Source organism: Phodopus roborovskii, unplaced genomic scaffold (genome assembly GCF_943737965.1).
Source record: "Phodopus roborovskii unplaced genomic scaffold, PHOROB, whole genome shotgun sequence".
NCBI lineage: Eukaryota > Metazoa > Chordata > Mammalia > Rodentia > Cricetidae > Phodopus > Phodopus roborovskii.
The window spans coordinates 165,638-189,651 of record NW_026126172.1 but is presented as its reverse complement, the minus strand read 5'-3'; the positions used below and the strand labels follow the sequence as shown (position 1 = coordinate 189,651).

General features: G+C 44.3%; 1 protein-coding gene and 1 pseudogene across 1 annotated transcript; both read right to left on the bottom strand.

The window, feature by feature from the left end:
• Positions 1–3,714: 3,714 nt before the first annotated feature.
• On the bottom strand, positions 3,715–5,054 carry LOC127218559 (probable bifunctional dTTP/UTP pyrophosphatase/methyltransferase protein; the record flags this gene model as incomplete). The annotated part of the gene is made up of 3 exons (XM_051179567.1): positions 3,715–4,407; positions 4,544–4,768; positions 4,909–5,054. Coding segments are annotated over 3 exons (552 nt in total), but the record flags the coding sequence as incomplete, so codon positions are not given.
• A 15,537-nt stretch (positions 5,055–20,591) lies between these two features.
• LOC127218560 (E3 ubiquitin-protein ligase MSL2-like) lies at positions 20,592–22,320 on the bottom strand (annotated as a pseudogene).
• Between the last annotated feature and the right edge of the window lie 1,694 nt (positions 22,321–24,014).

The following is a 24,014-nucleotide window of genomic DNA, read 5'->3' as shown; positions in this document are numbered from 1 at the left end:
TCTCAGTGTGTGTGTGGCTGACTATTTTCTTGGTGTTTGTGACTAGCTAGTAAATTAGATGTGTGGCTGACTAGTGACTTAGTATGGGTGGGTAAGTAGTGATATATTGTGTGTAACTAACTAGAGACATAGAGACTGTGGCTAACTAGTAACCTAGCTTTGTGGCTAACTAGTGACTTAGGCAATGTGGTTAATTACTGCTTAGGCATGTAGCTAAATAGTAACTTAGGTGTATGATTAACTACTGTCTTAGTGTGTGTGGCTAAGTACTGCTTTATTTGTGTGATGGACTTGTGGCTTAGTTTTTGTGGCTAACTAGTGACAAAGGTGTGGGGATGACTATTGATTTAGGTGTTTGTCTAACTAGTGACTTCATATGTGTGGCTAAAAAGTGAGTTAAGTATGTGGCTAACAAGTGGCATGGTGTGTGTGGGTACTAGTGAGCTAGTATGTGTGGCTAACTAGTGGGTTAGTTTGTGGCTAACTAGTGGCTTACACTTAACTACATGTGTAGCTAAATAGTGACTCCGCTTAGTAATCTGATTGTTAGGAACTAGCAGCCATTTGACCCCCCCCACCCTGAAGATGGGCGGGACCCTCATGGCCATGTCATTGCTACATCAGCTTTACCTGAAGGCTCAAGGTTTACCTGGCTGCCAGAGGACTCAGTTACACATGTGCAAGCCTCCCCTTTTAAAGCAAGTGCCCCACACCCCCTCTTTCTCTCCTGCTTTCAGTTGGCCACCAGCTACCCCCTCTTTCTCTCCCTTCTCTCAACAATCTCCACGTGGGCGCTGAGTCTCGCGTTTGTGTTTCTTAGGCATTAGCTGCACAGCAAAAGAACAACATTGGTGCCGAAACCCAGGCAGGCTCTACGTGAGGGTCACTGACAGCTGTCTGCTGGTGGGCGGCCAGCCAGAAACACTCAGGATCTTGTTTCAGATACCAGCGTTCCACCACCACCCCCCCCCCCCACCCCCCCCCCCCCCCCCCACTGGAAATACCACCCCACACAGGCTTCAATTAGGTAAGGTGCCTTACATTTTAACCCAATTCCTTAAGGTCAGGTACATTCCATGGGTAGAAGACATACAGCCCAGTGTGGTATATCGGCTCTGCTCTCAGACTGCTGAGTATTTCCGGCCTCTGTTGGTCCTGGCAACGTTTTCGGGCTAACGAGCTTCGAATAACGCTCTGCCATTCTTGTGAATCGTGTGGCCACACTCTTGGGCTGATGAGTTCCAAGACTGCATGGTCACTTTCACTCCACCCATGGGGAATAAACCGACCAAGGAAATATCCCCCACCACTCCACTGGGATGCCTGATAGAAAATTTAAAACCCTTTCACTTAATGCCACTTGTAAAGTCACCCAGACTTATTTACCTTTGTACTGAAAAGCAGCCTAGATATCCCCTAGAAAATAATTCAAATTGGCCATGTAACGGCTCTCTAGATCCCGATATTTTATGGGATCTTTCAAATTACTGCCAGGGAACAGAAAGATGGAAGGCGTTTTTTTTTTTTTATATATCTCTGCTAAACAATTTCTTTCCCTAAACTTGTTTCAGTTCTCTTCCCGGCACGCTCAAATTCTCCTGCCTGCCCCAGCTGCAACCTGTCTCAGCATGGTGGGCTGGGCTGAGGCAGCATCTGCTCAAGACAAAATTATATCTCAAAACTTTACGATTTCTTTCAGCTGTTGGGAATATGTTTATGGCAGCCACCATCTTGACCATGTGGCCTAGCTTTACCCACCATGGTTCTTCTTTCTGCTACATCAGCCATCTAGGCAGAAAGAGTCTAGCCAGCTTCTGCCACCAACAGAACCTGTAAGTCATTTACCGTTTGCCTTTTATTCTTTGTCTGTAATATCTTTTTTCTCTGACTATGTTATACATAGCTTCACACTCTTGTCCTTCTCAATTTACCCAGTCCTGAATAATATATCTGTACATTCGATTTCAACTTAACTTTATGTAAATGTAAGCTAACTTCATACAACTTAAATTCAACTGTTCTAATTCTCAAATATTTCTAAATTATTATGTGCCTTTAAATGGTGGAATTTCAGGACTGAAAAAACAGGACGCGGCACCACAGGAAGCTGGGAAATGGAGTCCTGGAGCCTCAGAGACCAGAAGAAGTTTAGGAACTGAAAAGATCGAAACAAGCCCAGCACATGCTGGGAACTGTAGTTAGGGGCCTTGAAGTCCAGAAGAGAATGTCAAGGGGAGAAAAGAAAGAAGCAGCCACACAGCATGCTGGGAAGTGCAGTTCTGGACCCCAAAGTTTTTAACCGGAAGTCCATTCATAGAAAAGCGGACACAAATCATGCTGGGAAATATAGTCCTTGGCTGCCAAAGATGAAAATAAGAAGTCCCTGGGCAGGGAAGCAGGAAGTGGCCACAGAGAATGCTGGGAAATGGAGTCCTGGGCCTCCAAAAACTACAAACTGGAAGTTTCATTGCTGAAAAACAGAAAGCCACCACAGAGCATGTTGGGAACTACAGTCCCTGGCCGGTACAGATGAAAACCGGAAATCCCTGGGCATAAAGACAGGAATCGACCGCACAGGATGCTAGGAAATGCAGTCCTGGACATGAACATCCAAACCCAGAAGTCTCTGGGCAGCAAAGCAGTAAGCGGCCGCATAGGATGCTGGGAAATGCAGTCCCAGCCACAGCAGTTACAAAAGTTCCTGATGGCCTTGGCTCAAGTCAGCCTTGGCTGCGATCTGCGAGCAGAAGTCATGCCCCACCCTTGATGATTGACCTGAGTCTCTACTGCCAGGTTTCCCTTGCCAGGAAATCCAGCCCTCGGCTCGCAGCCTGCCCCTCTACCTTTATAAAGATAGCTGACATGTCCCCGCCCAGTCAGCCTGTAGATCACACCCTCAGCAGACCTCATCGCCCAGAGGCAGGAAGTGGGGTCTGTAGTGATTGACAGCTGGAGGGGCAGGGTATGCGGTGACTGACATTACAAGGGCCTGGAGGGGTGAGCTCTGTGATGTCACAGGGGCCACACTCATCATCCTCAGGGTTTTTATTCTCATAACCTGCTCACCATGGCCACCACCCTCTGGGTCCTAGCATTGCTGCTTGGTAACCTAAGAGTTTGGTAGGAGACTCCTGCCATGCCCAGCTGGGGGTGGAGATGGTGAGGGTAGGGAAGGAGGGCACTTCCTGCTCACAGTCACAATTTCCTGTGATGTCACTGCCCGGACCAAGTCCTGTCTGCACCATAGGTAATACCCAGACCCCGGCCCTGCCCTCGGGGACCCTAGGAGAGAAAGTGGGGAAGGGCCTGGTGTGGTTGAGGGCAGGGCCTGGAGAGGGTCACTGATTGTGACCTTGGACACTGTGACCTCGGGGTAGGGGACAGGTGAGCTAGGGTAGTGCTGAAGGGGTGGGGCCTGATGCTTAGCAGTAAAAACCTGCCACTCATTTAAATATGCAAATGAGGCTACTAAACTGTTATGTAAAGGATGCACTAGTAATTTTGATTATGCAAATAAGCACAGTGCCTGAAAATCTGGAAGTCTGATTGGGGCTTCACATTTGAGTATGTAAATGAGCAAACCCCAGTTTCGGAAATACACTTTAATATGCAAATTTGTGCTGCTTTGCATGCTTTTGCTATGCAAATGAATGCAAGTATTCCCATCTGTTTGGGACTTTGACCTGCAAATACATGCAGGTTAGGTCATTTGGAGGTGTGGCCATGCAAATTAACCCCAGCAGTTTCTGTACTTGATGTCTTCTGAGTCTCCAGGCAGCTCTTGAATATGCAAATCAGAGTGCGGGCAGGGGGTGGGGCCTCCCCTGACCCTGCTCCTGATGTCAAATGTCCATCACAGGCATCTGATGGTGAAGCTGCTCATGCAGGACCCAGTGGGGGCAAGGGCAGGGCCCATGGAGATGGTGAGGGTGGGGCATCAGGAGGGGCGGGGCCACAGGGGCGGGTTTAGGTGTACTCCCCTCGGTGGGCCTGTCCCCTAACCCTGCCTCCACACACCTCACCCCATGTCCTGTGTCCTAGCACTGGGAAGTGATGCACTTGAGGGAAGCTTGCTCTGTCAATCAAACACAATGCACCAAGGGCATCATGGGAAATGGGTCACTGCTTCACAAACTCACCAGAAGTCCCGCCCCTTCAGTCACTCTCTCACCAGAATTCCCGCCCGGACAGTCACTCACATACTCACTCTCCATCTACAATCCTCATTATTGGGGTGTGGCCGGACGCTGGCTGACAGGGACGTGTGGTCCCACATCCGGGAAGATGGCAGCCAGCTCACGCATGCAGCGGTTGAGTGGAAACCCCACGGCATTGAAGAAATCCCCTTCCACGCGCTCTGCTAGGGCACCGCCTCGCGCCTGAAGCCCGTAGGCGCCAGCCTTGTCCCTGGGTGCAAGGCAGGGACGAGGTCACACCAGGTGCCATGCTCAGCCACACCCACGCCCGCCGGGGACAGCTCTTCCTTTTCAGGCCTCACTTCCAGGTTTCCTGGCCCCACCCACCCCACCCCACACCCACTCACAGAGGCTCCCCGCTCTCCACGTATTCGCACAGCAGTGGCTCCGATAGCCGCGAGAATGTCACACGGGTCTCTTCGTGGAACAGTGACAATTCCACTTCTGCTTCTGGGTCCCCTTCCGCCTCTGGGGCCTCTGGGCATGTGGAACTCGGCTCCTGAAGCTGCCTCCGCCACAGTGGCCTCAAGATGGCCACACCGGTGATGACACTGTGCTGCTGGCCACTCAGCCTGGGCGGGGCCAGGGAAGGCGGGACAGGGCGTGGTTGGCAAGGGGCAGGGCTGGGGTGGGCAGAGGCTGGAGCTCCATGCAGAGGCCCCGCCCACTCTGCCCTGGGTGGGTCTGCCCCGCCCCTTCAGGCCCCGCCCACCTGCGCAGCATCCTGTAGGCATCATCCTTGTCCTTTGGCTTCTCCAGGATGAAGCCATCCACGGCCTGCAGTGGGCGGAGCCAGACGCCAAGGGGCCGGGTCAGTGAGGGGCAGGGCGGGCAGGGCCGGAAGGAGCAGGGCCTCACTCACCACAATGGTGTCAGCTCCAATAATGACATCAGGAGGGTGCAGGTCCTGCAGAGCAGAGGGCGGGGGAGGCTTGTGGGCGGGGCCTCGAAAGGAAGGGGTGTGGCCTACCACCTGACCAGAAGGGATGGGGCCGTCCTCACCCTGCGCAGCCGCGATGCCACCTCCAGAGCCTTCAGCTTTGCTGTCTCCCGGGCATATTCGGGCGGAGCCGGAAATCTCGCCTTCTCCAGGGACTCCTGGAAGTGGGAGGGTACGACCTCGAACTGCAGTCCCTGGGGGGGGTGGTGTGCTGTCAGTCACAGCAGGCCCCACCCCTGGAAGTCACAGCTGACAATCCCAGAGCAGGCCCTGCCCCTGGAAGTCACCATGGAGGACAGGATGTCCCGCCTCCTGGGGGAGCTGCTCCCCAACACCACCCTCACACCCCCTCTTCCCCTGCAGCAGCCTGGTGAGTGGAACCAGCTCCATGGTGAAAGGATCGCACATTTCCGGTCTGGGGGGTTCACTTCCGTTCTGGGAGGGACCAGAAATTGTCCACTTCCGGCTTGAGACAACCAATTCCGGTTCCTCTGAGATGATGGGACTTATTTCCTGCCCCTGGGTGCACAAAAAAGAAGGCGGGGTTCAAGATGGCCATGGGCTACAGTGTAGGTAAAAGGAAACAGGAAATCCTGCCTACTGCCTGTCTATGTCAGAGCCTTAGCCTCAGGGACCGCAAGTCCCGCCTCCAGCACACACAGGAAGTGATTGAATGAATGAATGATTGTACAATGAATTAATGAGTTAATGACTGAATGGATGAGTAAATGAATGAATGTATGAATGAATGAATGAGCTAATGAATGAATGACTGAAATGACTGAATTACTTCATGAATGACTGACCTTTGACTGAATGAGTGAATGAATGACTGAATGAACTAATTAATGACTGAATCAATGAATGAATGACTACATGAATGAATGATTGAATGAATGACTGAATGAATGAGTGAATGACTGAGTAAATGAATTAATGACTGAATAAATGAATGAATGACTAAATGAATGAGTGATTGAATGAATGAGTGGCTGAGTGAATGACTGAATGAATGAGTGAATGAATGACTGAATGACAGGTGTTTGATTGACAGCTGTGTGCCCTACAGGCCACGCCTGTAACTCCTCTGACATCACGGCTCCCGTGACACCGCCCATCCCCTGGGAACCTCTCTAAGTCATTAATTCCTGGTCAATGCTCCCACGCAGAAGTCCCGCCCCGATTTACCATGTTGCCGGAAGTCCCAACCCGGTTTCCCCGGCAACAGGAACCCTGCTGCCAACCGTGGCATAAACAGGGAAACAGCGAAAACCAGAGGGGTGCACGGACCTAGGGTTGCGATCTCTGTTTCTGCCCTGTTCGCCGCACCCGGAAGTCCCACCTACCGCCTCGATGAGTGACAGGGAATATGCTCTGTGCTGCCTCTTTTGCAGTCGGAATCAGCCGTTTCTGACCTGTTCACTTGGACCTGTTAGTCCCGTCCCTTAAGGCGTTTCCTATCGGGCCCGCAATGTCCGATGCGATCAATTCCCTTCCTGGGCCGAAAGCGGATCCGATTTAATCGCCGCCCGGTGGGCAGGGAATCGCATGTTGCACCATCCGTAAGCGGAAGTAATGTGCCGGAAGCGGAACTCAGGCCGCAGCGCACTCCGTCCTGTTTACTTCACGGGTGGAACTCAAGTTGTGCATCTCTTCGTTGCAACCTTTCCTGGGGACCATTTTGTGTGAAGCTCAAGTCAGTGACTGGAAGCCTGACGTCCTTGGTTCACAAGCGGAAATCGTGTGTCAGTTTGGCCGGGTGGAACTAGAAGCATGTTTTCCATGTGTGTCTTCCGGGGACACTGACAGCCACGAACCGGAAGCTTTAGTTCGTGACCGGAAGGCGGAAGTCCTGAGATCGCAGCCGCTTGTGAGCGGTGCAGGGGACAGTCCCGGAACCGTGTGTTTGCAAAGGAGTTCCTGGGGACAGAGTTGTGAGAGGTGCTCAATGTCTGTAACTCTGTCTGTTCCAGTCACTCTAGGAGGTCTCTCCCCCGGCAGAGCCTCAGTAATGACGGATAAACATCAGGCAGGCGGGCACTCTGGTTGCTCCAGCGGGATAGATGGGTCCAGTATTTTCAAAGCAGGTCCAAGAAATTTTCCGGAGGTGGAGGTGTTTTTTTTTGACCCGCTCTCTGTCCCAGTGCTCAACCAGACCAGTGGAGCAGTGGGCGCAGTAGGACACAGGGTGGGGAAAGTGCGGGTTCTGGGTGGGGTGCTTTGTAGATCAGAGTACTAGAACTTTACTCTCTAGAGATAAGATATAGGGCGTGAAAGACAAAAAAGTAAAGTTAGAGAAACGCCCCACTTTAAATGAAGGACATACTAACCTGGAAAGTTAACCCCTAGCAATATCTGTTCCTTGGAATCTGCTAACTTCCCCTCACAAGGCCCTGAGAAAACAAGATTCCAAGAATTTACACTGCCCCTCCTTTCTTGTGAGTCAGCAGGTGGTGAATGGGGTCCTTAAGAAGCAAAGAGATAACTGCACCTCCGGTTTGCCCAGACAAGATTAATTAGCACACCCTGAGGCCCTAAGGTCTGTTGACCCTAATAGGGAGACCAGCCTCAAAGGGTCATGTACTCAATGGACAGAGGGTCCCACCCCCTCCCTAAGCTTGGGGGTTTTGCCTTTAAAAACACCTGTGCCCGGTGGAGGGGGGAGATGGCTTCTCACTAGTCTGCATGCTGGAGGGGCCCCTTTGCACAAATGTTTCCTGTTCATTAAAGCCTCTTGCATGTTGCAGCAACTGGACTGGACATTGAGTTCTTGGGGATACCGACGGAAACTGGGAGACTCCTCATTCTGAGGGTCTTACAAAGCTTGAATTCTTGAATAATGCAGATTGTTTAAAACTGCTCACTGAGTAAGATGTGCTGGCTAGCAGTAGTGGTCATACACAAAAATCTTCCTAGCTCCATTCCTCTCTAAATTTTCAACTTTCCATGAAGAATAGTCTTTTTATAATTTTGCGTTTGTTAAGTGGTTTTTATGAGGTTCAGGAATAAAACTCCTACAGTTATAGAGCAATGACCAAGCTTTCTGATGAGAGAAAGAAAATTATCATCTTTTTGATCTGGTACCTGCTTTTATTTCCTGACAGTTGGATGTTCCTGTACAACCTGTCCAATAACACCTCATTCTACAGACTGGTCAGTGGGTTATGGGTCTGCATGGGGACTAAAACTCAGATGACCAGGTCAGGAGTGGCTTTGGTTTGACAGACAGACACTAACACACTCGAGGATGTTTGCAACTGCTGCTATTTTTACTTTAGAGTATTGGGTATTTATACAGAAAGTTCAAGGAACAGATCTTTGGTCGCAATTTACAGACATATTATAAAAATGTCAGTAATTCCTTTGAAGCATGAGATCAAAAAAACACTTATTTTGGCCTGCTTGTGGTCAGTGTACCAGAGATTTGGTTTACTGAGTTTAGAGAAAAGTAATTGTCTTTTAGCAGTAAACTTTTAACAGCATTGATAAGAACTCTTACATTGCTCTACTAATTTTAGAGGATAGTCATAAACTTATAACAGTATTGTTAAGAACTCTTGTACTGTTTTCCTTTTACTAAATTCCACAGCAGCTTTGCTGAGGGTTGGCTATTGACACACAGGGTCTTCTAGGGAGAGAATTTCAAAAGCTTAAGTTATATTAATTTATCAGGCCTAGGGCTGACACCTGGAGTCTCAACCTGCACTGTGAGTATTGTAAGTAAGGACACAGAGGACAACATCCATTTGCTGATTGTTAAGTCTGTATCTCTTTCAGTTTCTGAAACTATATCTAAGTGTTCTCCAGGCATCTTTGAACTAACAGTGGAGCTACAGGCCAAAACACCCAGGATCAAAAGCATTATTGTTATCATGGCCATAGCACAAAATACGCCCAGCACCCATTCCAATCAACCCACCAAGTAAGAGCCTGCAGGGACCTGGCCATTTTTTCCCAGGAGACATAAACACATGTGGTGTGATGCTCTGGACAGGTAGCCAGTTGAGATTCCTCTCAGCCATTGCTACACAGTCCCCACTTGGGCTGTTGTGACAACCTCATTGTGTTTACACTGAGCTCAGTTTAATGCCACAAAACAAACACCACTTTTTGTATCCCCAAATCTCTCTTTGTAGTTAACATTCTGGGCTCTCAGCTTTTTGACAGAAAATTACTCTATGCACATAGTAGTAAGTCTAGTGGGCTGTATAAGCTAGCTAGCCACTTTGTAACCAGGAGGAAGAAGGGGAAAAGCCTATGGAGTGCAGCAAGAGAGCAGCGCCTGCTTTGTAGTCAGTGCCAAGTGCTATACAAATCATGTCACTGCTCATGTTGAAAAGGTCTTTGTCTGGGGTGTGTCTTTAAGCCCACTGTAACCATCTGGGTGGTGCTCCAGTCACCCACCCTTATCAGCCAATCAGGGCCCTCAGCAACCTGCCAATTGCAGGGCCTTTCCTGTCCCAGGCTTCAGGCTTGGATTGGAGAGAATCTGGCACCACTCATTTTGTGTTCTGTGCTTTGAGCAAGGGAAAACAGAAAGGCACAACATGGTGAGTGATGGGCTACTGTACTCTCAAAAGTGATAAAATAACACATAATTGAGGAAACTCTGTGAAGGAATCAAACACTAAAGCCTTCATATGTACCTTTAATTTTTAAAATCATGAAAAATCACCCTTCACAGAAACCCCATGTATGTGAGCAGTGTGCTGAAGTTGTGCACTTTTCATGTAACAATAAACTCTGAGGGCTAGAGAAAATTCACATGGAAGGGGATGTTTGGTAAGATCTTCAGCCAAAAGATGTTCAGTTACATGAGATCCCAGAGAGAAAAATATCTGATGTGTGTCAACTCTCTGTTCATACTGCCATACTTATCTCCAAAATGGCTGTACGAGTTTGCACTCCCACCAGCACACTAGAGGAGTGTTCCCCTTTCTCCAAATCCACTCCAGCATTAGTTGTCATTGGTGTTTCTAATTTTAGCCATTCTGGCAGGAGTAAGATGATATCTCAAAGTTGTTTTGATTTCCATTTCCCTGATAGCTAAGGATGTGGAGCTCTTTATTAAGTGTCTTTCAGCCTTTTTGATTTCCTCTGTTGAGAATTCTTTCTTCAGTTCTGCACCCCATTTTTTAATAGGGTTATTTGGTGTTTTGTTGACTAGTTTTTTGAGTTCTTAGTATATTTTGGAGATCAGCTCTTTGTCAAATGTAGGATTGGTAAAAATAATTTCCCAGTCTGTGGGCTACCATTTGGTATTGTCCACTGTGATCTTTGCCTTACATAAGCTTCTCAGTTAGAGCAGGTCCCACTTATTAATTATTGATCTCAGTGTCTGTGCTCCTGGAGTTATGTTCAGGAACTGGTCTCCTATACCAATTTCTTCAAGGGTACCTCCTACATTCTCTTCTTATAGGGTCAGTGTGGCTGAATTGATATTGAGGTCTTTCATCAATTTGGACTTAAGTTTTTTTGCATGGCGATATACATGGGTCTAACTACAGTGTTCTACACACCATCATCCAACTGTGCCAGCATCATTTGTTAAAGATGCTTTCCTCACCACATTGTATTCTTTTAGATGTTTTGTTGAAAATCAGGTGTTCATAGGCGTGTGGGTTAATATCAGGATTTTCAATTCGATTCCAGTGGTCTACCTGTCTATTTTTGTGCCAATACAAAGTTGTTTTTATAACTATAGCTCTTTGATAGAGCATAAACTCAGTGATGGTGATGTCTCTTGAAGTTCTTTTATTGTACAAGGTAGTTTGGGCTAGCCTGGGTCTTTTGTTTTTCCATATAAAGTTGATTATTATCCTTTCAAGGTCAGTGAAGTATTGTGGTGGCATTTTAATGGGGATTGCATTGAATCTGTAGATTGCTTTTGGCAAGATTGCCATTTTTACTGTATATATCTTACCTATCCAAGAGCATGCTTGATCTTTCCATTTCTGGTATCTTCTTTAATTTCTTTCTTTAAAGGCACAAAGTTCTTATTATATAGGTCTATCACTTGTTTGGTAAGTTTTACCCCAAGATTCTTTATGTTGTTTGTGGCTATTGTAAAGTGTGATGTTTCTCTGATTTATTTCTCTGCCTCTATGTCAACTGAATAAAGTAGGGCTACTGATTTTTTTTTTTTGAGTTTATATTGTATCCTGCTGATTTGCTGAAAGTATTTATCATCTGTAGGGGTTCCCTTGTAGAGTTTATTGGGTCGCTTATGTGAACTATCATATCACTTGCAAATAGAGACAGGTTGGATCCCCATGATATCATTTGGATCCCCATGATATCATTTTGTTTTCTTATTGCTTTAGCTAGAGATTCTAGTACAATACTGTAGTGATATGGAGAGAGTAAGCAACCTTGTCATGTACCTGATTTTAGAGGAATTGCCTTATAATTCTCTCCATTCAGTTTGATGTTGGCTGTTGCTTTACTTTATATTTCTCTTACTATGTTTAGGTTGCAGAAACACATAGAGAGAGGGTACCTGAACAGGAGAAAGAGCTAATAGGATCCCCAGACTGATAGCTGAGAATCCAACATGGGACTGACTCAGACCCCCTGAATATGGGTCTCAGCTAGAAGGATAGAGCAGTCCAAGGGACCTCAGACAGTGGAACTGGTATGTATTCCTGGTGCACAAAAGCACCTTGTGGACACATTCCCCATGGAGGGATACTCCCTTAAACTAGAGAGAGAAAAGAAGTCCTAGTCCCTACTTCAAATCACTTGACAGATACATGACCCCACCTGGATAGCATTGCCCTACATGTGGAATTGGGGTGGGGGGATGGGAGGCAAGGGTGGTCAGGGTGCATGTGAGGGGGCAGAGAGGATAAGAGTGAAGGAAGAAGAAAGGGAGGGAGAGGGAACTGGGATTGATATGTAATATTAAAAAAAAATGATAAGATTAACTCAAAAAATCCTTTTATAATAGCCAAAAACACATAAATTATCTTGGGGAAATTCTGGGCAAACAAGTGAATAACCTATATACTAAGAAGTGTGTGTCTTTAAAGAAATAAATTAAAGAAGATTCCAGAAAATGGAAAGATGTTCAATGTTCATATATAGGTAGGATAACCATAGTAAAAATGGCAATCTTTCCAAAAGCAGTCTACAGATTTAATGCAATCCCCATCAAAATCCCATCACAATTCTACAGTGAGATTGAAAGAAATAATAGTCAACTTAATATGGAAAAAGGAAAGACCCAGAATAGACAAGACAACCATGTACAATAAAGGAACATCAGGAGTCATCACCATCATCAACTTCAAGATCTAATATAGAGCTGTAGTCCTGAACGCAGCTTGGTATTGTCCCAAAAATTGACACGCAGGTCTATATAATTGAATAGAAAATCCGTATATTAACAAATACACCTCTGAACACCTGATTTTGACAAAGACATTTAAATAATATAATGACAGCAGGAAAGTACCTTCAACAAATTGTGCTGGCACAACTGGATAATGGTGTGTAGAAGACTGCAGATACAACCATGTCAATTGCCATGCCCAAATCTTTAGTCCAAATGGATCAAAGACTTCAACATGAATCCAGCCACACTGAAGGTCTTAGAATAGAAAGTGGGAGGTATCCTTAAAAAAAATTTTCATGGGTTTGCTCCCTGAACATAACACCAATAGCACAGACATTGAGATTGACAATTAATAATGGTCCTCCTTAAAATGAGAAATTTCTGTAATATAAAGGATACAGTTGACAAGTCCAAATGGAAACTCACAGAATGGGAAATGGTCTTCACAAAACCCCCATTTGACAGAGGGTTGATCTCCAAATTATACAAAGAAATTTTAGAAACCAGTCACCAGAATACCAACTAATCCAATTAAAAATTGAGGTACATACTGAATAGAGAATTCTCACTAGAGGCAAACAGAATGGCTAAGAGACAATTAAGAAAGTGCTCAATATCCTTAGTCATCATAGAAATGCAAATCAAAACAATTCTGATATACCAAATTGTTCCTGTCAGAATGGCTATAATTAGAAACACCAATGACAACTTATGCTGGAGAGGATGTGGAGAAAGGGGAACACTCCTCCATTAATGGTGGGAGTGCAAACATCTACAGCCATTTTGTAGATCAGTGTGGCAGTTCCTCAGGAAAATGGGAATCAGTCCACCACATATACCAGCAATTCCTCTCTCTGGTATATATCCATATGATCCACATCCATGTGGAAATACATAGAAATGGGTTAATAATTAAGACAGAGTTAGGCGATTAGAAACTAGCACCTGGGCAATAGCATTGTATCAAATACAGAGTCTCTGTGCATTATTTGGGGCTGGCTTCTTGGCGGCAGGACAAGACCAGGTGGCGGCGGGCAGAAAAACCCTACTCGTTACAAATGGCGCCCACGTGGCTAATAAGAACTTCCACTTAAAATTTAACAAAAGCTTAAAAAGGGGTTTTACAAACAAAAGAACAGAGACAAGCAAGGTTTTTTGATAGCAGCATTTTTCTTGGTTGGAATCTGCTTTGCAAGAGACAAGCAGATATTTGCGCGGCTCCTTTAAGGGAGGATTCCTGACTCAGCATGAGCGGCAAAAAAACCGCACAGCTTTTAAGAAACTCTGCTAACAATTTATTGGTGTGTATGATAGCTGCCAATGGCAGTGACCACATCTCCAAGCTGGCAGCATGCTTGGAGATGGCAGCGCAGACCAAGGCGGTGAGCACAGCTTTCAGTGCTGGCAGTAAAAGTACCCGCCACCGCCATCTTTGATAAACAGTGGCTGACACAGCTATGATTTTCATTTCAGCAATGTTGTTGTTTACCAGATAAAAGACTTGTGGCCAGAAAAAGATAAAGATTTACAGTAAAGACAGATTCATATGAAGAAAAACCTCTAAAGTTTTACAGTGTGTTTTAAAAAATACATAGGTTTGGGAGAGAAAAAGAAAATGGTTTTAAAAAGACAGGAATTGGGTGTGGTCGCACACACCTTTAATCCCAGCACTTGGTAGACAGAGGCAAGCAGATCTCTGTGATTCCAAGTAAACCTGGTATGCAGAGTGAATTCCAGGACAGATAAGAGTTACACAGAGAAACCCTGTCTCAAAAAAATGAATAAATAAAAAGTAAAAGAAACAGAGTAATAATAAAGCCACGCAAAGATGAAAAGCTCAGAGAGAATCTGGTTACTGTATGGTATTACATTGTCTTTGCATTGTTTGACTGCTGAGGAAACAACTGTTAAAACAAATGCTGCTGAATTAATTCAATTTATATATTTTAAAAATGCTTTGACTCCAAAATTTAAGTCTAAGGACAAGTTACTGGGGAAAAGGATTTTTATTTTTGTTTCCACAGAAAATAAAAAGCTGTGGATTCCTTCCAGACTAATGTGGTTTGATCAAGCCAGGCCCCCTGAAACAGAGTCGCTGGTGATCCAACATTCAAAACAGCTTGGACAAAGCAGCCTCGCAGACTACAACCAGGATTTCTGCGTGTTCTTAGGATTCCCCCATGACAGCGCCACCTATCAGCAGGAAGTAGTTTGGAAAGAACGATGCCCAAATTCCCAAATATTGTTTATAAATGTTTGTTTTCATTAAAATGGTGTTAGTTATAAATGGATAATGATCACAACCAATATCTTTTTAAAGGTAAAAAGGGAATTATGGTATAGATATGTATTTTGGAATGGATGTTCATTTATGGATACAATTTAAGGTCAATTTTGTGATATGTATATTTCTCTTGTTTAGGTATTGTGTTTATATAGCTCATTTATGTATAATGTATAATGTAGTACATACAGATTATAGATAATTACCTATGATAGTCAAAGCTTAGAGTTAAGTTAGTTAGGTTTTCAAGATACACAGAGATGTATTTGAGATAGGAATTCTTCAAACCTTTCAAAGACCTACAGAATATGGCATTTAAAATGGTTTAGGGTTTTTCTCGACAATGAGACATAAATGCTCCTGGCAATACCACCTTCGTCAAAAAGGAAGATAAAGATGGACATTGAAGAAACTTGTTATGGAGGTTACTTTCAATATAGCAAGACTAGCCATTTGGACAAGACACTGCTCTTGTCTGGACTGTTTGACTTTGTGCTATATAAACTGGACATGAAGGACCCACAGAAAAGTGATTGCTGATTCAAGATGGACATTGCTATAGAGTTCCTGCTTCATGGAAGAGTCTGCCAGACAGTCTGAAGGACACAGAGAAAAGTGACTGACGAACTGCCAATACAAGAAGACAGTTTAAAGTTTCCTGCTTTGCTGAAGAGTCTACTAGACACACTATTGCCTATGGGCTGAAGATGGAAGATTACAGAAGAACTTCGGTTGACTAACCAGGCAAGATGTCTCTATCATGTCTAGAGTTTATATATTATCCTTCTGTGGTCTTTGATGGAGTTGAAGACAGATAGTTATGGTTAGAGTTTTCCTTAGTTATGCTTAAAGATAAGTTACATATATGACTTTAGACTCACAAATATAGGATAGATGATAGAATACTTTCTTTTAATCTTGCTAAATGTTAATGGACTAAATATTGTTAACTGTGATTCTTATTTGATAACTGTTATGTGATATATTTTGCTATGTTAAGCTTAAAACCCTTCTTTTTATTTAGACAGAAAAGAGGAGATGATGGGAGATGTCATTCTGTATATGTTTCTCATACTGTTCAATGAATAAAACACTGTTGGCCAATAGGAAATAAGATAGGTGGGACTAGGAGACAAGGAGGAAAGAGGAAGTAGTAAGGAGGAGTCAGGATGGAGAGCCTGGAGAGAACAGAACCGCCATTCCTCCGCTCTCGGTAAGACCACATGGAAATACATAGAAATGGGTTAATAATTAAGACAGAGCTAGCCGATTAGAAACTAGCACCTGGCCAATAGCATTGTATCAAATACAGAGTCTCTGTGCATTATTTGGGGCTGGCGGCGTGGCAGCAGGACAAGACCAGATGGTGGGCACAAAAACCCTACTCGTTACAATTAGGTGAAGGCTCCAGGATGGCATATAAGGTAGTCATTAATCTCATTATCTTGGAAGGGGATTAATGATAGCCTCTCCACTGTTGATTACAATATTTGTTGTTTTCATCATTGTTGGTCTCAGGGCATTTTCCCAGTGCCAGATTTCTCCTTAAGTCTATAATGGCTCCTTCTTTTAGGGTATCTCTTTTCTTCTTCGGAAATATTCTTTCCCTGTCCTCAACTTCCTATTCCTTCTTGACCACATTAACAGGAAAGAACACCAGGATACACTACACAACAAGAGGTGTCATCTGCTCTGTGTCCAATAGATGCTTATCCATGTCTTTATGAGGTGAGTAACCATCATTGAACATGTTGTGTGCCAAATCAAAACAACTTCACACATCAGATCTCAATAGATGGTGAATGCAGCAGAAACTGGAACTTCCCTAGCAGAAATTTTCTTGAAATTTGCCCTGACAAACCAGCAAGTTTTTGAAATCACAGGGTTATCTCTACACCTAGTCAGTCCTTGTTAACTTGGGCCATGCATTTTCAAGGAACTGACTAGACTTCCCTTCAACAGAATGTTTGTCTTCCCCATAAAGTTAATAGAAAGAAATACATGAAAATTCAAACACAGTTTCCATTTACATGCAAAATAATATTCTAAAGAAAATATTCCAAGATTTACACCCACCTAAATGCACAAGGTTCATCAAAGGCATTTTATTAAGTCCCTGATAAAGAAGCCTTCCTTACGAACAGCACCCTTCAAAAGCAAAAATACAAAAAAGGAAAAAAAAGACAAAGAAAAAAGGGAGCATATTCAATGTAATGACTGTGGCAAATAAACAGGAATAAAAAAATCAAATAAATCATCAATGGCTATAAATATAATGTACAAATCTGGGAACATTTAGGGCATTATTCCAAAATTATTCTAAGTATAACCCAATTTTTAAATAATTTTATATTTTATAAAATATGTTATGAACTATATAAATTCAATTATGTTCAGAATAAAACGACTCTTCACTTTATTTAACAAATAGAACATTGCTCAAATGAAAGGACTTAAAATTTTTTCATAGAACTGAGTCAGAAATTAGAAAGGGGACTGAACTCAAATATTTAAAGCATAAACTGCTTAACATTAGTGGTAAGACAGAATTTATTTGTTCACTTTTTAAAGACATCTTTCTTTTAAAAGACAGATTTTTTTATAATTTTTTTTAATTTTATTTAATTTTATATAACAGTCCAATTAAATGAAAACAAACATTTATACACAATATTTGGGAATTTGGGCGTCGTTATTTCCAAAATACTTCCTGCTAGTAAGGGGCGCTGTCTTGGGGGATTCGAAGAAGATTCAGATATCCTGGCTGTAGTCTGTAGGGCTGTTTTGTCCAGCTGTTTTGAATGTAGGATCAGCTTGTACTCTGTTTCAGGCGGTCTGGCGTGATCAAACCACATTAGTCTGGAAGGAATCCACATCTTTTCATTTTCTGTGGAAACAAAAATAGAAATCCTTTTCCCCAGTAACTTGTCCATCAACTTAAATTTTGGAGTCAAAGCATTTTTATTATTTTACATGTCGATCCCAGTTCCCTCTCCCTCCATCGCTCCCTCCCCCCCAGCCCTCCCTCCCTCCTTCCCTCCCTTTTTACCCTCTCTGCCCTCTCACATGCACTCTAAACACCCTCCCCTCCAATCCCCCCCACCCCAATTCCATATGTAGGGGAGTGCCATCCAGTTGGGGTCATGTAGATCTGACAGGTCCTGGGAAGTAGGGACTAGGACTTCTCTCCTGTCTCTAGTTTAAGGCAGTTATCCCTCCATGGGGGATATGTTCACAAAGTTCTTTTGTGAACCAGGGATACATCCTGGCTCCACTGTCTGAGGTCTCTTTGACTGCTCAGTCCTTCTGGCTGAGACCCATAATCAGGGGGGCCTGAGTCAGTCCCATGCTGGCTTCCCAGCTATCAGTCTAGTGGCCGTTAGCTCCTCCTTGTTCAGGTAAGCTGTCTCTATGTGTTTCTGCAGCATGGTCTTGTCCTCTCCATCTGCATCTCGGTTCTAGTTTGACTCAGTGTTTATGTATGGGTGTTTGATCCTGTTTTCAACAGGCATTAGTTGAGGGCGCCCTGGAGAAGTTAGTTGTTGATCTCACTCTCTGGGAAGGGCATTTATGATAGCCTTTCCTCGTAAGCTCAACTTGTTAGTTGGGAGCAGTCTTATACTTCTCTCGACCTTTCTTTGTGTTCAATTTTATCTTCAAACCAATATTGGCTCCCTCTTTTATGTTCTCTCTCTCTGTCTCTGTCTGTCTCTCTCTTTTTCCTATCTTCTATTCCTAACCAGGCTCAATATTCCTGGTCGCACATGTTTTCCTTTCCTCCCCCTCATTTTCTCCTACTTCTCTCTCCATTCGCTGTCCTCCCCCACTTCACCTGAGCTCTGGGGGACTTGTCCCTTCCCAGTTCTGTGAGGGACTTTATATGAATCTCTTAGAATAACCCTGGGGGGGGGGCCCCCGGCCCCCGGGGGCCCCCCCCCCCCCCCCCCCCCCCATTCTTGCAGGGTTAAGATGGTATCTCAAAGTTGTTTTGGTTTGCATTTCCCTGATAGCTAAGGATGTGGAGCATTTTCTTAAGTGTCTTTCAGCCTTTTTGATTTCCTCCATTGAGAATTCTTTCTTCAGTTCTGCACCCCATTTTTTAATAGGGTTATTTGGTGTTTTGTTGACTAGTTTCTTGAGTTCTTTGTATATTTTGGAGATCAGCCCTTTGTCGGATATAGGATTGGTGAAAATCTTTTCCCAGTCTGTGGGCTGCCGTTTGGTCTTGTCGACTGTATCCTTTGCCTTACAGAAGCTTCTAAGTTTGAAGAGGTCCCATTTATTAATTGTTTCTTTCAGTGTCTGTGCCCCTGAGTTATATTCAAGAAGTGTTCTCCTATACCAATTTGTTCAAGGGTACCTCCTACTTTCTCTTCTAAGAGGTTCAATGTGGCTGGATTGATGTTGAGGTCTTTGATCCATTTGGACTTGAGTTTTGTGCTTGGCGACAGACATGGGTCTATCTGCAGTCTTCTACACACCCTCATCCTTTTGTGCCAGCACCATTTGTTGAAGATGCTGTCCATGCCCCATTGTATAATTTTAGCTGTTTTGTCGAAAATCAGGTGTTCATAGGTGCGTGGGTTAAATCAGGATTTTCAATTCGATTCCATTGGTCTTCCTGTCTATTTTTATGCCAATACCAAGCTGTTTTCAGAACTATAGCTCTGTAGTAGAGCTTAAAGTCAGGAATGGTGATGCCTCCTGAAGTTCTTTTATTGTATAGGGTTGTTTTGGCTATCCTGGGTCTTTTGTTTTTCCATATAAAGTTGATTATTATCCTTTCAAGGTCGGTGAAGAATTGTGGTGGGATTTTAATGGGGATTGCATTGAATCTGTAGATTGCTTTTGGTAAGATTGCCATTTTTACTATGTTTATTCTACCTAACCAAGAGCATGGGAGATCTTTCCATTTTCTGGTATCTTCTTTAATTTCTTTCTTTAGAGTCACAAAGTTCTTATTATATAGGTCTTTTACTTGTTTGGTAAGCATTACACCAAGATAGTTTATGTTGCTTGTGGCTATTGTAAAGGGTGATGTTTCTCTGATTTCTTTCTCTGTCTCTTTGTCATCTGAAAAAAATAGGGCTACTGATTTTTTTGAGTTTATCTTGTATCCTGCTAGTTTGATCAAGGTGTTTCTCAACTGTAGGACTTCCCTGGTAGAGTTTATTGGGTCTTTAGAGTCACAAAATTCTTATTTTATAGGTAAAAGACAGATTTCTTAAGACATCCTAATGAGTGGGAAATTTTCTTTCATAATACTGCTGATGCTGCTGATTTAAGAACTGCTTCATACACGCCAGTAGCCAATTTTCATGATCATAATTGGTATTATGTCAGTGCAAAAGTTGAGCTGAACACATCAAATTTTCAACAGGAGAAAGTTCTCTGTGGCATCAGAAATCAGAAGGCTGTGCCTGATAAACTAATCACTATTAAAAAAAAAAAAAAAAAAACTAAGCACAATCCTGATGAACTTACTTGATGCTACTTCCTTACATTTAATCATCAACTTTGATTATGCACAAAGCATGATCAAAAACAATGAGGTTATTTTCCTTGCCAAAGTTCATTTTGTATAAATCAGTTGCATCTTGCATCAGCATTTGTTCTCAAACTCTCAGGTTCTGTAAGAACTAAGAACATATAATTGTAGGGTACTCCTCCATTATCTGCACACTGTTTCCACGACACTAACACATATAACTTAGCAATGAAAACACATGATACAAGTGATCTATATGCAGGAATTCCGGCAAGTTAAACCAACAGAATAGCTGCCATAAAACTGTAGCTATTTCCTACCAAGGGTAGGCTTCAAGACCCATTGAGTTAACATTCAAATCTCATATCCATAGCTTCATTCAAACTTTTGTTATCATTTGTACTGGCAGCTAAAGATGTCATTACTGGGGACCCAGTGACATTGATAACACTGGTACTGGTACTTGTGTTGCGCACAGCATTGCTGGTCACATTAACACCCAATGTGAGTCTGCTCTGCTCCAAGGCCTTCACTGGCACAGCAAATGCCTCCAGCTTCTTCTCCCCATTGGCCGGGTAGGAGTTCTGGCAGCCTTCAGCATCTGCAATGAATGCAGGCTTTCTGGTTAGAGTAACAATGTCAGTACTGGCTGCTGCCAGATTACCTGGATTTTGCATAGCATGCCCACATTTACATCCTTTCTTTCCCTGGGGCTTTTTGCACACAGACTTGGTAGGACTTCCTGGCATAACATGATGACTAAGAATCTTTACCTTTCCTGCCTAGTCTTTTTAAAGAATACCTGGCTTGGATTTAGAGTGGGATTTCTTGGATCCATGTTCATGATAATTTTTCATGCTTTTAGTAGATAAAAGTACAGTTTTGGTGGTCTTGGGTGTTGTACCTCAATTGGAAACAGTAGCTATATGTTGAAGGAAGATTTTCCTTTCATGCTTCACCGTCTCAGGAGCAGATGCCCCAAGGGTTGTGCCTCTGATTATGGTAGAAATTGGAAGTGGCTGAACTTTTTCACTGTATCTTTCATATCTGGTTCTTTTTCGATTCAACTTTGCTACCTTTGGAGTTGCTGCTGTACATGATAACACATGGGGTATAGGGCTGGTAGACATAAAAATATTATGGCTAAGAGACTTGGAAGAAAGCTGCAAAAATGGTTCACTGGATACAGTGGCTTCCAAATTTGGATGCAAATTAGGACATCCAACCTCTGTATTTGAAACAGTTTCTAAACTGCGGATTACTTTCTCATCACTCAGCAAAAGAGAGTCACCAGGTTTTGGCTCTTCACAGAAACTCCAGATATCAATACTTGTGGAGCACAAATCAGTGGCTACCGTGTCACAGACAGGTGACAGGCTCTCATACAGATCCTCAGTTTTTATATCAACAGTATTATACATGTCGATCATATTTGGATGTTCGGGTGAGGGGATATTTATACCAAATCTATCTATTGAAGCCCTTTGTAAGTAGGCAAACCATTGACAACAGAACTGCCAATAGCAATGCTGAGGGCACTTTCAGACTTTGGAGATAAATTAGCATGGGGATCTGCTATGGGTTCTGAGGTTGAAGGTAAAGGGGACTGTGTCAAACACAGAGTGAAGGATGAGTCTGAAGGTTTCTCTATGTCCTCACAAAACAATGATCCTTCATTGAGTAAAGCTAAAATATCAAAAGAACAATCAACTGTTTGTCTTATGTCCTGTGCCAGTCTTGTCTGGGTTATATATTCACATAGTTTCTTGTAGCAGTTTACCAGGATGCTTAACTGCTTGTTTCCCTCAAAGTGCTCATAATCTATGCACTAGCTACATGAAGTTTTCATTATCATTTTCTTGCCTTTACATGTTTGCAGACATATTGTTGACAGGTGGATTTGGTGGGTGCAATAGGATCTTGTAGCAAATGTCCACAAACACAGGAAGAGAGAGACTGTCGCAAGTAAGGCAGGATCCTGATAATCTCTTGAAATGCCTTGGGGTCTCCAGGGTCATGGTTGAGCACTAGGCGATTGGTGGAAATGTAGAGAGCAGTAGCATTCATGGGGTTCATTACAAACACTTGGACACAAATGGCTCTCAGTTGAAAAGAAATTCCAGATGCAAGTTTCTAAGCAGCCAGGGAACAATTGTGAGTTTACAACTATTAGGAGAAATCTGAGCAGAACCACTGGCCAAAGCAGCAACCAAAATCCATCAAGTGTGTGAAGCTAAAGCATCCTCCCACACATGGGGCCTCAGTGCCCCTCCTCTGTCCCTTAGTCGAGCAGAACAAAGAGAGAGGAAACTAGTGAGCAATCAGCTATGGAGTTCAACCAAGGTAGCCACAGATTGTATGATCTGGCCTGGAATGGCACTTGGTTTAGCCCTGCAGCTCTCCTGGTGGCCTGGGCTCGAGCAGCATATCTGGCCACAGAGGCACCATTGGATGGAGCTGTAAGCAACGGTATGGACCAGATAAGTTCCAGGAGCACCCGTATCTCCAGCCCTGGGCCCTTACTCCATTGCAGCACCTTCACAGAGGCAGTGGTATGACAAGGACTACCATGCAGGAGTCTAGTGCCAGGAGCTTAGGCAGTGGTGGGTGTGTCTGCTGTAATCTTGCAATGCTAGATATGGGGTCCATTCTGTGCCTCATGCAGCAGGAAGGAGGCCCCTACCAAAAAAGGGAGACCCAGGAAGAAATGTGCAAGCCCAAGGTTTTATGAGTGGGCAGAAAACAGGCCCAGCAAGCAGTGGCTGCACCACTCATTCCTAGGTTGCAAACTCAGAATCACCAGCACTAGTGCAGGCCACTCACAGCCCCAGCCCACTCACAGCCCTGCCATCTTTTCAGCACAGCACTGATGACTCATCCCAGCTCTACCGCCACTGCCACTGTCTGTTGAGCCATGGCTTAGGCGAGTTCACCACACCAGGCCACCACCACAGCCCAGCAAACAGGCCTTCTGCAGTCCCCTCCCTTGGGCCTGGCTGCCCTCACCTTCACTTCATGCACAGCTCTACTTCATTTGGGCACATACTGCTCTGTTTGTGGTGGATGGTGCAGTGCTTCAGGCCCACCTGGTATCCTAGAACAGAGCATGCTCAGTTCAAGACTCAAGCTCACTCTGCTCTTCCCCAGGTGCTCTCAAATACTCTCTCTCCTAGGTTGTATGGGTTTTGGTTGATTAGTAAGAAGGTACATTGTCCCTTTGCTTGGGCTGTCCCTGTAGTGCACTGTGGTGTAGGGCCCAGGGTCCCAGGGGGCCTCCCTATGTCTCGCCACCTTGATATCATTAACTCAAGGGGCAGAGACACTGTCATCCTTGAGACTCTGATGTGGCTATCCCTAGCTAGCATGTGCACAGCATGCTTTCAATCCCTCCACACCACCCCTCCAGCTTCCTTTCCATCCACTTCCCCTTTCACCTGATTTGTCTCTAAAAGCCCCCTCCATGCCCTCCTGGAGCTACCGACTGGCTCATGTCATGTGCAACACACCCCTCACCTCTCGTTAATATAGCCTTTCGCCATTAATAGTGCACTTTGACAGTCCATTTAGAAAACCCTACAAACACATTAGCCCATGCACACTATCCCCGCCTGCCTCGCTGCGACCCCTTCCCCCACGCACAACCCCCCCAAATAAAAATGAGCACACTACGCATGACCTGATCTCCACTTCTGGCTCCTTGAACAGGGCATGCTCAGTGCAATTGTCAAGCTCTCTCTGCTCCTCCCACACATGCTCTCAAATTCTCTTTC